Source organism: Salmo trutta, chromosome 31 (assembly GCF_901001165.1).
Source record: "Salmo trutta chromosome 31, fSalTru1.1, whole genome shotgun sequence".
NCBI lineage: Eukaryota > Metazoa > Chordata > Actinopteri > Salmoniformes > Salmonidae > Salmo > Salmo trutta.
This window is the reverse complement of record NC_042987.1, coordinates 42,182,670-42,199,886: the sequence shown is the minus strand read 5'-3', so window position 1 is coordinate 42,199,886 and position 17,217 is coordinate 42,182,670. Positions and strand designations below refer to the sequence as shown.

Genomic DNA, 17,217 nt, shown 5'->3' with positions numbered 1-17,217 from the left:
CCCAGATGGCACCCTATTCCCTATGTTGGCACCCTATTCCCTATGTTCTATTGACCAGGCCTACTTTTGATCAAGTCCAACCCTCTTTCTTTGTAATGAATTTAACATCAGAAATCAATAAGAAACAGAACAAATCTGAGGGGGCACGTGCCCTTGTTCCCCCTATGGGCGTGACGCCTCTGGGAGTCTCTAGTGCCCCCCCCTATGGGCGTGACGCCTCTGGGAGTCTCTAGTGCCCCCCTATGAGCGTGACGCCTCTGGGAGTCTCTAGTGCCCCCCTATGGGCGTGACCCCTCTGGGTGTCTCTAGTGCCCCCCCCTATGGGCGTGACGCCTCTGGGAGTCTCTAGTGCCCCCCCCTATGGGCGTGACGCCTCTGGGAGTCTCTAGTGACGCCTCTGGGAGTCTCTAGTGCCCCCCCCCTATGGGTGTGACGCCTCTGGGAGTCTCTAGTGCCCCCTATGGGCGTGACGCCTCTGGGAGTCTCTAGTGCCCCCCCTATGGGCGCGACGCCTCTGGGAGTCTCTAGTGCCCCCCCTATGGGCGCGACGCCTCTGGGAGTCTCTAGTGCCCCCCCTATGGGCGCGACGCCTCTGGGAGTCTCTAGTGCCCCCCCTATGGGCGCGACCCCTCTGGGAGTCTCTAGTGCCCCCCATGGGCGTGACCCCTCTGGGAGTCTCCAGTGACGCCTCTGGGAGTCTCTAGTGCCCCTCCTATGGGTGTGATGCCTCTGGGAGTCTCTAGTGCCCCCCCTATGGGTGTGATGCCTCTGGGAGTCTCCAGTGACGCCTCTGGGAGTCTCTAGTGCCCCCCCTATGGGTGTGACGCCTCTGGGAGTCTCTAGTGCCCCCCCCCTATGGGTGTGACGCCTCTGGGAGTCTCTAGTGCCCCCCCCTATGGGTGTGACGCCTCTGGGAGTCTCTAGTGCCCCCCCCCCCATGGGTGTGATGCCTCTGGGAGTCTCTAGTGCCTCCCCCCTATGGGTGTGATGCCTTTGGGAGTCTCTAGTGCCCCCCCTATGGGTGTGACGCCTCTGGGAGTCTCTAGTGCCCCCCCCCCCTATGGGTGTGACGCCTTTGGGAGTCTCTAGTGCCCCCCCTATGGGTGTGACGCCTCTGGGAGTCTCTAGTGCCCCCTATGGGCGTGACGCCTCTGGGAGTCTCTAGTGCCCCCCCTATGGGCGTGACGCCTCTGGGAGTCTCTAAATTAAATCAAATCAAATCAAATTTATTTATATAGCCCTTCTTACATCAGCTGATATCACAAAGTGCTGTACAGAAACCCAGCCTAAAACCCCAAACAGCAAGCAATGCAGGTGTAGAAGCACGGTGCTCTAGTGCCCCCTATGGGCGTGATGCCTCTGGGAGTCCTTAGTGCCTTACTGATAACAGTTCTAGTGTTGTGTATGATCTATAGCAGGGCTTTCCAACCCTGTTCCTGGAGATCTCCCCTCCCTGTATGTTTTCTGTCCAACCCTTACGGAACATACCTGATTCAGCTAGTTAACATTTTGGCGAGCAGCACTAAATTTAAGGTTGGACTGAACCTACAGGATGGTAGCTCTTCAATAAGAGGGTTGGACAACCCTGACCTGTAGCAACCCTGACCTGTAGCAACCCTGACCTGTAGCAACCCTGACCTGTAGCAACCCTGACCTGTCTGTAGCAACCCTGACCTGGAGCAACCCTGACCTGGAGCAACCCTGACCTGGAGCAACCCTGACCTGTAGCGACCTTGAATAAGGGCAACCCTGACCTGTAGCAACCCTGACCTGTAGCAACCCTGACCTGTAGCAACCCTGACCTTGAATAAGGGCAACCCTGACCTGTAGCAACCCTGACCTGTAGCAACCCTGTAGCTGTAGCAACCCTGACCTTGAATAAGGGCAACCCTGACCTGTAGCAACCCTGACCTGTAGCAACCCTGACCTTGAATAAGGGCAACCCTGTAGCTGTAGCAACCCTGACCTGTAGCAACCCTGACCTTGAATAAGGGCAACCCTGACCTGTAGCAACCCTGACCTGTAGCAACCCTGACCTGTAGCAACCCTGACCTTGAATAAGGGCAACCCTGACCTGTAGCAACCCTGACCTGTAGCAACCCTGACCTGTAGCAACCCTGACCTGTAGCAACCCTGTAGCTGTAGCAACCCTGACCTTGAATAAGGGCAACCCTGACCTGTAGCAACCCTGACCTGTAGCAACCCTGACCTGTAGCAACCCTGACCTGTAGCAACCCTGTAGCTGTAGCAACCCTGACCTTGAATAAGGGCAACCCTGTAGCTGTAGCAACCCTGACCTGTAGCAACCCTGACCTTGAATAAGGGCAACCCTGTAGCTGTAGCAACCCTGACCTGTAGCAACCCTGACCTTGAATAAGGGCAACCCTGTAGCTGTAGCAACCCTGACCTGTAGCAACCCTGTAGCTGTAGCAACCCTGACCTTGAATAAGGGCAACCCTGTAGCTGTAGCAACCCTGACCTGTAGCAACCCTGACCTTGAATAAGGGCAACCCTGTAGCTGTAGCAACCCTGACCTGTAGCAACCCTGACCTTGAATAAGGGCAACCCTGTAGCTGTAGCAACCCTGACCTGTAGCAACCCTGACCTTGAATAAGGGCAACCCTGTAGCTGTAGCAACCCTGACCTGTAGCAACCCTGACCTTGAATAAGGGCAACCCTGTAGCTGTAGCAACCCTGACCTGTAGCAACCCTGTAGCTGTAGCAACCCTGACCTGTAGCAACCCTGACCTGTAGCAACCCTGTAGCTGTAGCAACCCTGACCTGTAGCAACCCTGACCTGTAGCAACCCTGACCTGTAGCAACCCTGACCTTGAATAAGGGCAACCCTGACCTGTAGCAACCCTGACCTGTAGCAACCCTGTAGCTGTAGCAACCCTGACCTGTAGCAACCCTGACCTGTAGCAACCCTGTAGCTGTAGCAACCCTGACCTGTAGCAACCCTGACCTGTAGCAACCCTGACCTGTAGCAACCCTGACCTGTAGCGACCCTGACCTGTAGCAACCCTGACCTGTAGCAACCCTGACCTGTAGCAACCCTGACCTGTAGCAACCCTGACCTGGAGCAACCCTGACCTGTAGCGACCCTGTAGCTGTAGCAACCCTGACCTGTAGCGACCCTGACCTGGAGCAACCCTGACCTGTAGCGACCCTGTAGCTGTAGCAACCCTGACCTGTAGCAACCCTGACCTGGAGCAACCCTGACCTGTAGCAACCCTGACCTGTAGCAACCCTGACCTGGAGCAACCCTGACCTGTAGCTTTCTTTATAGTTTAGAACTGGGAAGATGAAACCTGTATATTGGTGGCATTATACTGTCTATGTGGGCTGAATATCTCAGAGATGTTGGGCTAGTCAATGGGTTGATGAAGCCTGTACTAGATACTGTACGTCTGTAATATACAGTCAGTTGGCGACTTGGCGGTTTTTATATTTTGAATGTACTAAGTAAAAGCAGAGTCGTCTGTCTTGTCGTTTTGAGTGTATTAAGCTCTAAGCTTCTCACATGGAATTATGCTGAGGAACACAGTTAGTTTTCACCTGTCAAATCTGCTGCTGCCTTGCAGGGGATTCAAAAGAACAGTTGCTATCCTCCCTCTCTTCCTCTTAACTCTTCCTCCCCCTCTCCTCTTCACTGATCCTGTCTCCTCCCTCCTATCCCCCCTGCTCATCTCCTGTATCCTCCTTCTGTACATCTTGTACTCCTATATGGACATGCTTTTTTTTTTTGCATCCAAAGACCATTGAAGCTGTGAGCTTTGTATTCACTCCTTAATTGCTAAATAAAGTTTTTTTTATTTTATTGAAAAAATATATTTTACCCACTTTTTCTCCCCAATTTCATGATATCCAACGGACTCAGGAGAGGCGAAGGTCACGAGCCAAGACCTGCCAAGCCGCACTGCTTCTTGACACAATGCCCACTTAACCCGGAAGCCAGCTGCACCAATGTGTCGGAGGAAACACCGTCCAGCTGGCGACCGAAGACAGCTTGCAGGCGCCCGGCCCGCCACAAGGAGTTGCTAGAGCATGATGGAAGGAAGGAAATCCCTCCGGCAAAACCCTCCCCTGACCCAGACGATGCTGCGCCAAATAAAAGGAGTTATAACACTTAAACTCTTCTATTCACTCCCTCTCCTCTCCAACTGGGCCATTCGTTCTTCACCTCTCCTCTTCTTCGCTTCTCCTCCTCCTTCTTCCCTCCCTTTTCCTCTCCTCTTTCTTCTAACCCATGTTCTCCTCCTTCCCCTCCAGGTAATGTCCTGACCCACCTGGGCCATTCGTTCTTCACCCAGAGTTTCCTGGGCAGCAGGGAGCATGGAGGTTTCCTCTACGTCACCCCGTCCTTCCAGTCCCTCCAGGACCTAATGCTCCCCAACCCCCCCTACCTGTTTGGGGTGTTACTGCAGAAGTGGGAGACCCCCTGGGCCAAGGTGTTCCCCATCAGACTCATGCTGCGGCTGGGCGCCGAGTACAGATGTGAGTACGGAGGCATGGGTTGGTTTGGGTTAGGTTAGTTTAGTTTGGGTTAGCTTTGGGATGGGTTGGTTTGGGATGGGTTGGTTTGGGTTAGCTTTGGGATGGGTTGGTTTGGGTTAGGTTAGTTTAGTTTGGGTTAGCTTTGGGATGGGTTGGTTTGGGATGGGTTGGTTTGGGTTAGCTTTGGGATGGGTTGGTTTGGGTTAGGTTAGTTTAGTTTGGGTTAGCTTTGGGATGGGTTGGTTTGGGTTAGCTTTGGGATGGGTTGGTTTGGGTTAGCTTTGGGATGGGTTGGTTTGGGTTAGGTTAGTTTAGTTTGGGTTAGCTTTGGGATGGGTTGGTTTGGGTTAGGTTAGTTTAGTTTGGGTTAGCTTTGGGATGGGTTGGTTTGGGATGGGTTGGTTTGGGTTAGCTTTGGGATGGGTTGGTTTGGGTTAGCTTTGGGATGGGTTGGTTTGGGTTAGGTTAGTTTAGTTTGGGTTAGCTTTGGGATGGGTTGGTTTGGGTTAGCTTTGGGATGGGTTGGTTTGGGTTAGGTTAGTTTAGTTTGGGTTAGCTTTGGGATGGGTTGGTTTGGGATGGGTTGGTTTGGGTTAGCTTTGGGATGGGTTGGTTTGGGATGGGTTGTTTGGGTTAGTTTAGTTTGGGTTAGCTTTGGGATGGGTTGGTTTGGGTTAGCTTTGGGATGGGTTGGTTTGGGTTAGCTTTGGGATGGGTTGTTTGGGTTGGGTTAGTTTAGTTTGGGTTAGCTTTGGGATGGGTTGCTTTGGGATGGGTTGGTTTGGGTTAGCTTTGGGTTGGTTTGGGATGGGTTGGTTTGGTTTAGCTTTGGGATGGGTTGCTTTGTGATGGGTTGGTTTGGGTTAGCTTTGGGATGGGTTGGTTTGGTTTAGCTTTGGGATGGGTTGGTTTGGGATGGGTTGGTTTGGGTTAGCTTTGGGATGGGTTGGTTTGGGATGGGTTGTTTGGGTTAGGTTAGTTTAGTTTGGGTTAGCTTTGGGATGGGTTGGTTTGGGTTAGCTTTGGGATGGGTTGGTTTGGGTTAGCTTTGGGATGGGTTGTTTGGGTTGGGTTAGTTTAGTTTGGGTTAGCTTTGGGATGGGTTGCTTTGGGATGGGTTGGTTTGGGTTAGCTTTGGGTTGGTTTGGGATGGGTTGGTTTGGTTTAGCTTTGGGATGGGTTGATTTGGGATGGGTTGGTTTGGTTTAGGTTTGGGATGGGTTGATTTGGGATGGGTTGGTTTGGTTTAGGTTTGGGATGGGTTGATTTGGGATGGGTTGGTTTGGTTTAGGTTTGGGATGGGTTGATTTGGGATGGGTTGGTTTGGTTTAGGTTTGGGATGGGTTGGTTTGGGATGGGTTGGTTTGGGTTAGCTTTGGGATGGGTTGGGTTAGCTTTGGGTTAGCTTTGGGTTGCATTTAGTTATTTTTTGAGCGGCTGGGCACAATTTTGTAATGTACTGGCAACTCTGTAATTGTTCAGTTTCTGAAAGGTTTTCTGTTTCATGCCCTACTGAACCTGGTGGTTGTGTGTTTCAGTCTACCCCTGCCCTCTGTTCAGTGTGCGGTTCAGAAAACCCCTGTTTGGAGAGACAGGTCACACCATCATGACCCTGCTCGTGGTAAGAATCATGGCTTCACTTCTGCTGTGTCACTCATACAGATCTGGGACCAGGCTAACAGAATTTATTTTTCATTTTAATGTGCTATAATGTTATTACTTTACTCTACAGGACTTCTGTAACGACCAGTACACACGTTGCCCATGGTTAGGGCCGTGGCGGTCAGGACATTTGGTCAGCCGGTTATTGTCATGCAAATAACTGCCTGTCTAAGGGTAATTGACCGTTTAATTAACATTTAACACATTTAGCATCTCCTGGCTTCCACACAGCCTACAAGCAACAAACATCTACATCTTAAAAAGTCTAATAAATCCATAGTTTTTTTGTTGTTGTTGTCAGGTCTAAAGAAACATTATGATAGGAAGAAAATGTTTTTCAGAAGAACAGAATATGAGTCGGTCTACAGTATGTTATCTGGCTATGATCCATGATATAGACTGTAGACTTGTTCATTTATCAGACTAGATACTGTATGTTATCTGGCTATTCTCCATGATATAGACTGTAGACTTGTTCATTTATCAGACTAGATACTGTATGTTATCTGGCTATGATATAGACTGTAGACTAGTTCATTTATCAGACTAGATACTGTATGTTATCTGGCTATGATATAGACTGTAGACTAGTTCATTTATCAGACTAGATACTGTATGTTATCTGGCTATGATATAGACTGTAGACTTGTTCATTTATCAGACTAGATACTGTATGTTATCTGGCTATGATATAGACTGTAGACTTGTTCATTTATCAGACTAGATACTGTATGTTATCTGGCTATTCTCCATGATATAGACTGTAGACTTGTTCATTTATCAGACGTGATACTGTATGTTATCTGTCTATTCTCCATGATATAGACTGTAGACTTGTTCATTTATCAGACTAGATACTGTATGTTATCTGGCTATGATATAGACTGTAGACTTGTTTATTTATCAGACTAGATACTGTATGTTATCTGGCTATTCTCCATGATATAGACTGTAGACTTGTTCATTTATCAGACTAGATACTGTATGTTATCTGGCTATGATATAGACTTGTTCATTTATCAGACTAGATACTGTATGTTATCTGGCCATGATATAGACTGTAGACTTGTTTATTTATCAGACTAGATACTGTATGTTATCTGGCTATGATATAGACTGTAGACTTGTTCATTTATCAGACTAGATACTGTATGTTATCTGGCTATTCTCCATGATATAGACTGTAGACTTGTTTATTTATCAGACTAGATACTGTATGTTATCTGGCTATGATATAGACTGTAGACTTGTTCATTTATCAGACTAGATACTGTATGTTATCTGGCCATGATATAGACTGTAGACTTGTTCATTTATCAGACTAGATACTGTATGTTATCTGGCTATGATATAGACTGTAGACTTGTTCATTTATCAGACTAGATACTGTATGTTATCTGGCTATTCTCCATGATATAGACTGTAGACTTGTTCATTTATCAGACTAGATACTGTATGTTATCTGGCCATGATATAGACTGTAGACTTGTTTATTTATCAGACTAGATACTGTATGTTATCTGGCTATTCTCCATGATATAGACTGTAGACTTGTTCATTTATCAGACTAGATACTGTATGTTATCTGGCTATGATATAGACTGTAGACTTGTTCATTTATCAGACTAGATACTGTATGTTATCTGGCTATTCTCCATGATATAGACTGTAGACTTGTTCATTTATCAGACTAGATACTGTATGTTATCTGGCTATGATATAGACTTGTTCATTTATCAGACTAGATACTGTATGTTATCTGGCCATGATATAGACTGTAGACTTGTTTATTTATCAGACTAGATACTGTATGTTATCTGGCTATGATATAGACTGTAGACTTGTTCATTTATCAGACTAGATACTGTATGTTATCTGGCTATTCTCCATGATATAGACTGTAGACTTGTTCATTTATCAGACTAGATACTGTATGTTATCTGGCTATGATATAGACTGTAGACTTGTTCATTTATCAGACTAGATACTGTATGTTATCTGGCTATTCTCCATGATATAGACTGTAGACTTGTTCATTTATCAGACTAGATACTGTATGTTATCTGGCTATGATCCATGATATAGACTGTAGACTTGTTCATTTAGCAGACTAGATACTGTATGTTATCTGGCTATGATATAGACTGTAGACTTGTTCATTTATCAGACTAGATACTGTATGTTATCTGGCTATTCTCCATGATATAGACTGTAGACTTGTTCATTTAGCAGACTAGATACTGTATGTTATCTGGCTATGATATAGACTGTAGACTTGTTCATTTATCAGACTAGATACTGTATGTTATCTGGCTATTCTCCATGATATAGACTGTAGACTTGTTCATTTATCAGACTAGATACTGTATGTTATCTGGCCATGATATAGACTGTAGACTTGTTTATTTATCAGACTAGATACTGTATGTTATCTGGCTATTCTCCATGATATAGACTGTAGACTTGTTCATTTATCAGATAAAATGCATTATTATTCTCATACCATTATTACAGAGAATCAGACGAATTATGCTACCCCTCTGCCTGTTGGCTACTTAGCTTATTCAAGACCGTCTCAAAATACAACACCGCCCCTTTAAGACAAAAACATCTCTTTACCTGACTGGCCTTTCAAAGATGTTTAGAAATGTACACGTTTTGTAGGAAGCAATCACTCCCCTATCGCTCACTACAAATTATCTATAACTGGGCTAATAACTCACTAACAAAGGATTTGAAGAAAATGTTCACACGTGGCTACAGTACACGCAGCTCTCGCTTTGATCTCAAAACAAGCTCATCTACTCACGACCGCTCATACTGTAAACACGGTCCAGTTCAAAATAAATGGCACAGATCCATATATGGCAATGGTCTATTTGCATATAGGCCTACTGCAGCTCTGATTTGGTTATTCCTCACCAGTCTGTGTAGAGTATAGGCTGAGTAGTGTGTGTGTGTGTGTTAATGCAGTAGAATCCTACTCTGGTATGTTGCATTGAAAGTGAATATAATATTACATTCGATCACAATTGTCGCAGTGAAGGGAAACATTGACAGTGTTAACGAACAGGGAAAACTCTAGGAAGTTCAATCTGTGCTTCTTTCTGTTGGCTGATTATTTGTTCTGCGCATCAGCATGTGCTTAATATGAGCTGCGGAGAAATAAATACCCAGCAGGGTCAAGGAGACTTCTTCACTTTACGCATCAACCACTGTTTTGAGGAGCTCTCACTGCCCGACAAGGTGATATTCTGCCCCAAACTCTGTATGCTATTGGCTGTCCAACTCTGTTCCTGTAGCTACCTAGTGATGCTATTGGCTGTCCAACCCTGTTCCTGTAGCTACCTAGTGATTCTATTGGCTCTCCAACTCTGTTCCTGTAGCTACCTAGTGATTCTATTGGCTGTCCAACTCTGTTCCTGTAGCTACCTAGTGATTCTATTGGCTGTCCAACTCTGTTCCTGTAGCTACCTAGTGATGCTATTGGCTGTCCAACTCTGTTCCTGTAGCTACCTAGTGATGCTATTGGCTGTCCAACCCTGTTCCTGTAGCTACCTAGTGATTCTATTGGCTCTCCAACTCTGTTCCTGTAGCTACCTAGTGATTCTATTGGCTCTCCAACTCTGTTCCTGTAGCTACCTAGTGATTCTATTGGCTGTCCAACTCTGTTCCTGTAGCTACCTAGTGATGCTATTGGCTGTCCAACCCTGTTCCTGTAGCTACCTAGTGATTCTATTGGCTCTCCAACTCTGTTCCTGTAGCTACCTAGTGATTCTATTGGCTCTCCAACTCTGTTCCTGTAGCTACCTAGTGATTCTATTGGCTCTCCAACTCTGTTCCTGTAGCTACCTAGTGATTCTATTGGCTGTCCAACTCTGTTCCTGTAGCTACCTAGTGATGCTATTGGCTGTCCAACCCTGTTCCTGTAGCTACCTAGTGATTCTATTGGCTCTCCAACTCTGTTCCTGTAGCTACCTAGTGATTCTATTGGCTCTCCAACTCTGTTCCTGTAGCTACCTAGTGATTCTATTGGCTGTCCAACTCTGTTCCTGTAGCTACCTAGTGATGCTATTGGCTGTCCAACTCTGTTCCTGTAGCTACCTAGTGATGCTATTGGCTGTCCAACCCTGTTCCTGTAGCTACCTAGTGATTCTATTGGCTCTCCAACTCTGTTCCTGTAGCTACCTAGTGATTCTATTGGCTCTCCAACTCTGTTCCTGTAGCTACCTAGTGATTCTATTGGCTGTCCAACTCTGTTCCTGTAGCTACCTAGTGATGCTATTGGCTGTCCAACCCTGTTCCTGTAGCTACCTAGTGATTCTATTGGCTCTCCAACTCTGTTCCTGTAGCTACCTAGTGATTCTATTGGCTCTCCAACTCTGTTCCTGTAGCTACCTAGTGATTCTATTGGCTCTCCAACTCTGTTCCTGTAGCTACCGAGTGATTCTATTGGCTCTCCAACCCTGTTCCTGTAGCTACCTAAACATATTTCACTAAACTGTTGACCATCCCTCTGCTGTGTGTAACCGATGTGAAATGGCTAGCTAGTTAGCGGTGGTGCGCGCTAATAGCGTTCCAAATCGGGTGACGTCACTCGCTCTGAGACCTTGAAGTAGTTGTTCCCCTTGCTCTGCAAGGGCCGCGGCTTTTGTGGCGCGATGGGTAACGATGCTTCGTGGGGTGTCAGTTGTTGATGTGTGCAGAGGGTCCCTAGTTCGAGCCCAGGTTGGGGCGAAGAGAGGGACGGAAGCTACACTGTTACACTCGCTCGATAGAAGAGTAGAGGAGATGGAACCACATGGTGGTGAGATATTCTGTATAGCTAAAAGTAATGTCATTCAATGAATTATGAATATAAAAAAAAAATAAAGGGAACACTTAAACAACACAATGTAACTCCAAGTCAATCACACTTCTGTGAAATCAAACTGTCCACTTAGGAAGCAACACTGATTGACAATACATTGCACATGCTGTTGTGCAAATGGAATAGACAACAGGTGGAAATTATAGGCAATTAGCAAGACACCCCCAATAAAGGAGTGGTTCAGCAGGTGGTGACCACAGACCACTTCTCAGTTCCTATGCTTCCTGGCTGATGTTTTGGTCACTTTTGAATGCTGGCGGTGCTTTCACTCTAGTGGTAGCATGAGACGGAGTCTACAACCCACACAAGTGGCTCAGGTAGTGCAGCTCATCCAGGATGGCACATCAATTCGAGCTGTGGCAAGGTTTGCTGTGTCTGTCAGCGTAGTGTCCAGAGCATGGAGGCGCTACCAGGAGACAGGCCAGTACACCAGAAGACGTGGAGGAGGCCGTAGGAGGGCAACAACCCAGCAGCAGGACCGCTACCTCCGCCTTTGTGCAAGGAGGAGCAGGAGAAGCACTGCCAGAGCCCTGCAAAATGACCTCCAGCAGGCCACAAATGTGCATGTGTCTGCTCAAATGGTCAGAAACAGACTCCATGAGGGTGGTATGAGGGCCCGACGTCCACAGGTGGGGGTTGTGCTTACAGCCCAACACCGTGCAGGACGTTTGGCATTTGCCAGAGAACACCAAGATTGGCAAATTCGCCACTGGCGCCCTGTGCTCTTCACAGATGAAAGCAGGTTCACACTGAGCACGTGTGACAGACGTGACAGAGTCTGGTGATGCCGTGGAGAACGTTCTGCTGCCTGCAACATCCTCCAGCATGACCGGTTTGGCGGTGGGTCAGTCATGGTGTGGGGTGGCATTTCTTTGGGGGGCCGCACAGCCCTCCATGTGCTCGCCAGAGGTAGCCTGACTGCCATTAGGTACCGAGATGAGATCCTCAGACCCCTTGTGAGACCATATGCTGGTGCGGTTGGCCCTGGGTTCCTCCTAATGCAAGACAATGCTAGACCTCATGTGGCTGGAGTGTGTCAGCAGTTCCTGCAAGAGGAAGGCATTGATGCTATGGACTGGCCCGCCCATTCCCCAGACCTGAATCCAATTGAGCACATCTGGGACATCATGTCTCGCTCCATCCACCAACGCCACGTTGCACCACAGACTGTCCAGGAGTTGGCGGATGCTTTAGTCCAGGTCTGGGAGGAGATCCATCAGGAGACCATCCGCCACCTCATCAGGAGCATGCCCAGGCGTTGTAGGGAGGTCATACAGGCACGCGGAGGCCACACACACTACTGAGCCTCATTTTGACTTGTTTTAAGGACATTACATCAAAGTTGGATCAGCCTGTAGTGTGGTTTTCCACTTAAATTTTGAGTGTGACTCCAAATCTAGACCTCCATGGGTTGATAAATTGGATTTCCATTGATTATTTTTGTGTGATTTTGTTGTCAGCACATTCAACTATGTAAAGAAAAAAGTATTTCATAAGATTATTTCTTTCATTCAGATCTAGGATGTGTTGTTTAAGTGTTCCCTTTATTTTTTTGAGCAGTGTATGTGTATATATATATATATATATATACACACACACAAATTCACTATAATTGTAGGCTAACTGTAAACCGCCCGGCACAATCAATGAACCAACAGCATGGCCTCGAGCTATACGTCCTCTCCCAGACCCGTGGATAGACATGTTGGAGCGTAGCATAAGGTAACCAGTCCACCAGTATGCATAATAATACAGTCAGAACTCAAAAGGCAATTACTGTTACATTTTGGAGTATAGGCTAGACTAATCATATACCAAAGACTTATTTTATGCCACGCTTAATCCGCGGTAGGTTATGTATTTCATAAGGGCACAGTTATTTTTAGGGGGCTTGGGCTCATAAGCCTATGCATAAGGACAAGCTCTAGTATGTGTAGAGGGTGTTTTGAAATAATCATCACCTTTTCGAAAGCGATTTTTGTTTTCTTCTGTTTAGTTGTTGTTGTTAGGCTTTGAAACAACATCCACAACGACCATGTTTTTATTCTGTTTCAACCTGCTGATGGAACTTCTTTCACAGTCAGGGGAGTTTTAAAAGCACTATACTGTTTTGATCATTTGTGCTTTTGATGTGATTTTTCTATTGCGTTTAGAGCCCTGCGTACCAGGCCATTAGGACATGATGGAGGGACAATAGAGCCCTGAGTACCAGGCCATTAGGACCTGATGGAGGGACAATAGAGCCCTGAGTACCAGGCCATTAGGACCTAATGGAGGGACAATAGAGCCCTGAGTACCAGGCCATTAGGACCTGATGGAGGGACAACAGAGCCCTGAGTACCAGGCCATTAGAACCTGATGGAGGGACAATAGAGCCCTGAGTACCAGGCCATTAGGACATGATGGAGGGACAATAGAGCCCTGAGTACCAGGCCATTAGGACCTGATGGAGGGACAACAGAGCCCTGAGTACCAGGCCATTAGAACCTGATGGAGGGACAATAGAGCCCTGAGTACCAGGCCATTAGGACCTGATGGAGGGACAACAGAGCCCTGAGTACCAGGCCATTAGAACCTGATGGAGCGACAACAGAGCCCTGAGTACCAGGCCATTAGAACCTGATGGAGGGACAGTAGAGCCCCGAGTACCAGGCCATTAGGACATGATTGTAGTTAGTAAATTGGGTATTACCAACGCATGTCCAGAGTGCATAAAAGGAGATTACCGCGACTCAACAGTCACGTGGAATTTTACTGCAGTCATGGCGATAATGTTAACATACCCATGGTGATTATTATTGGACCCTGCTGGTCATGGGGATTGTTATTATTATTATGTTTATTAATTATTATTATTTATTTATATTAATTATTATTGTCATAATAATAATGACAATAATAATTATTGGACCCTGCTGGTCATGGGGATTATTATTTTTATATTTTTTATATTAATATTTATTTATATTAATTATTATTGTCATAATAATAATGACAATAATAATAATGATCATTATTGGACCCTGCTGGTCATCTATGAACGTTTCAACATCTTGGAAAACGATCTGGCCTTAATGGCCATGAACTCTGATCTCCACCCGGCACAGCCAGAAGAGGACTGGCCACCCCTCATAGCCTGGTTCCTCTCTAGGTTTCGTCCTAGGTTCCTGCCTTTCTAGGGAGTTTTTCCTAGCCACCGTGCTTCTACACCTGCATTGCTTGCTGTTTGGGGTTTTAGGCTGGGTTTCTGTACAGCACTTTGAGATATCAGCTGATGTACGAAGGGCTTTATAAATACATTTGATTGATTTGATTGAAGGGTCTATATAATGTATCTACAGGACTTCCGTAACTACCAGTACACGTTGCCCATGGTGAAGGGTCTGGTGGTGGACATGGAGGTGAAGAAAACCTGCATCAAGATCCCCAGCAACCGGTACAACGAGGTGAGGCTGTCAACCAATCATATTGCTTCCTAGTGAGGAGTTCTGCCAATCACAAGTCACCACGGTCCTAAAACCAGAGGTAACCAACACTATGTACAGTCGCCTGGAATCCACACTGAAAATCGTTCCTTTTCATTTCACTGATTCGGGTCTGAACCTGCCTTCATTGATACTGTTTTAGTATAACCAAGATGTTTAGTGTGCTACGGAAGACTCTAGTCCCTGAGTGGTTTATCTGCTTGGCTACAGCCACCCTAACAGATGGGAACCCAGAGATTTGACCCTTGGAACGTTTGACAACAGACTGTATGAGAGCATTAACACAGTCAGTGACTCAAACACTCAAGATTCTCACTTTTTTTATTTCTATTATTTCTGCCATGTGAACGACAGGAGAAATGACAAAGTCAGTCACATAGACCAGGATTACCAGGATTTCTCCAATATTATTGTATTTTCCTTAATGGAACATATTTAATCTAAAACAACTGGAAGTGATTTGTGGAAACTTCAACCATAAGGATTATGTTACCGTACTGAACAGACAACCTTGTCACAACTAGAGGCCTTCTGACTGGAACTCTTCAGGCCCTGGTTTCCCAAAAGCAACTTAAGGCTAGTTGGTTACCGTAATTACCGGACTATTGAGCGCACCTGAATATAAGCCGCACCCACTGAATTAAAAAATATATATTATTTTGAACATAAATAAGCCGCACATGTCTATAAGTCGCAGGTGCCTACCGGTACATTGAAACAAATGAACTTTAAACAAGCTTTAACGAAACACGGCTTGTAACAAAAATAAATAGGCTTTAACGAAACACGGCTTGTAACAAAAAATAAAAAATTTGCAGTAAACAGTAGCCTACCAAGAAAGTAATTAGTCACTATCTTCCTCCTCCTGTGCACTGAAACCACTGAAGTCCTCTCCTTTCAAAAAAAATTTGAAAGCGGGAAAAATCCATATATTAGCCGCGTCATTGTTTAAGCCGCGAAATTCAAAGCCTGGGAAAAAAGTTGCGGCTTATAGTCCGGAAATTACGGTAATCGTTAGAACCTGTTTTTAGTGAGCATCGTTAAATCTCCCAATCCGTTTCCCAATCCTATAGTAGTTAACGTTGCACTTGAAAACGTTCGTAATCTAACTCCACTCTAGAACAGTTAAATGCGTCGTTAGATGTTTTGTTCTCCCCTCCTGCGTCACTTTATACCTGGAATCACATGGGTTATTAGTCTCCCTGTGACTGCTGATAACGTCAAAACAAAGTTGACTACGTCTTTGCAAGCAAGTTTCAAATGAGACCGAATACAATATGGAATTGTATTGAATAGTTTGGGGTAGGCCTCGTCTCTGAGGAATGCTCCTCTGAGCCAGATGCTGATGACAGGTTGTCCTACGCTGGAGAACGAGGTTCTGATGACCGACCTTCAGGTTATTATGCTGCTGGTGGTGGTGGGGAGGTGGAAGAATGTTGCTGGAAAAAACAGCAAGTGAGAGACAGAATGATTTTAACATTAAATACTCCCCTAGATTTATGCCCAACAGGCTATTACCAGGTTATAAACAGAAACAGATTATGAACAGGCTATTACCAGGTTATAAACAGACTATTACCAGGTTATAAACAGATTATGAACAGACTATTACCAGGTTATAAACAAGTCTGTATATTCTGTCCCCCCCAGCTGATGGTTACCAGGCTATTAACAGATTATTACAAGGTTATGAACAGACTGAACAGGCTATTACCAGGTTATAAACAGACTGAACAGGCTATTACCAGGTTATAAACACTGAACAGGCTATTACCAGGTGAAAAACAGACTGAACAGGCTATTACCAGGTTATAAACACTGAACAGGCTATTACCAGGTTATAAACAGGCTATTACCAGGTTATAAACAGGCTATTACCAGGTTATAAACAGACTATTACCAGACTTTGAACAGGTTATGAACAGACTATGAAGTCTTTATATTGTCTGCAGCTGATGAAGGCGATGAACAAGTCCAATGAACACGTCCTGGCTATGGGGGCGTGTTTTAACGAGCAGGCCGACTCCCACCTGGTGTGTATTCAGAACGACGACGGAAACTACCAGACACAGGCCATCAGTATCCACCACCAACCACGCAAAGGTACACACACTCACGCACGCACGCCCACACACACACACACACACACACGCGCCCACACACACACACACACGCGCGCGCCCACACACACACGCGCCCCCACACACACACACACACACACGCGCGCGCCCACACACACACACACACACACACACGCGCGCGCCCACACACACACACACGCACGCACGCGCGCGCGCGCCCACACACACACACACACACACACACACACACACACACACACACACACACACACACACACACACACACACACACACACACACACACACACACACACACACACGCACACGCGCGCCCACACACACACACAGTTGACATGGGGAGTCATGTCATAGTTTATCAACTGGATGAACAAAACCATGAATGGAATCAATATCAATATTACATGTTTTTTCTTCCAGTGACTGGCGCCTGCTTCTTTGTGTTCAGTGGTTCGCTGAAGGCAGCCTCTGGATACCTGGCCAAGACCAGCATTGTGGAAGGTACCAACATCCTACAATATCTCCAACATTAGAGACTGCATTTTCAATTCAACTTTTCTTTATCCCGTCAGGGGGAATTAAGAAGGACGTCTTATTTACTGAT

At 46.0% G+C, this 17,217-nt stretch overlaps 1 protein-coding gene across 1 annotated transcript in view; it reads left to right on the top strand.

Annotated features, from left to right (window-relative positions):
* The window catches only part of LOC115169225 (zinc finger FYVE domain-containing protein 9), a 53,530-nt gene that overhangs the window by 28,432 nt on the left and 7,881 nt on the right, over positions 1 to 17,217 (top strand). Inside the window, exons 12-16 of the mRNA XM_029724698.1 lie at positions 4,273 to 4,497; positions 6,036 to 6,118; positions 14,371 to 14,475; positions 16,467 to 16,617; positions 17,034 to 17,114. Coding sequence (XP_029580558.1) covers positions 4,273 to 4,497; positions 6,036 to 6,118; positions 14,371 to 14,475; positions 16,467 to 16,617; positions 17,034 to 17,114 — 645 coding nt within the window. The remainder of the gene's footprint in view (positions 1 to 4,272; positions 4,498 to 6,035; positions 6,119 to 14,370; positions 14,476 to 16,466; positions 16,618 to 17,033; positions 17,115 to 17,217) is intronic.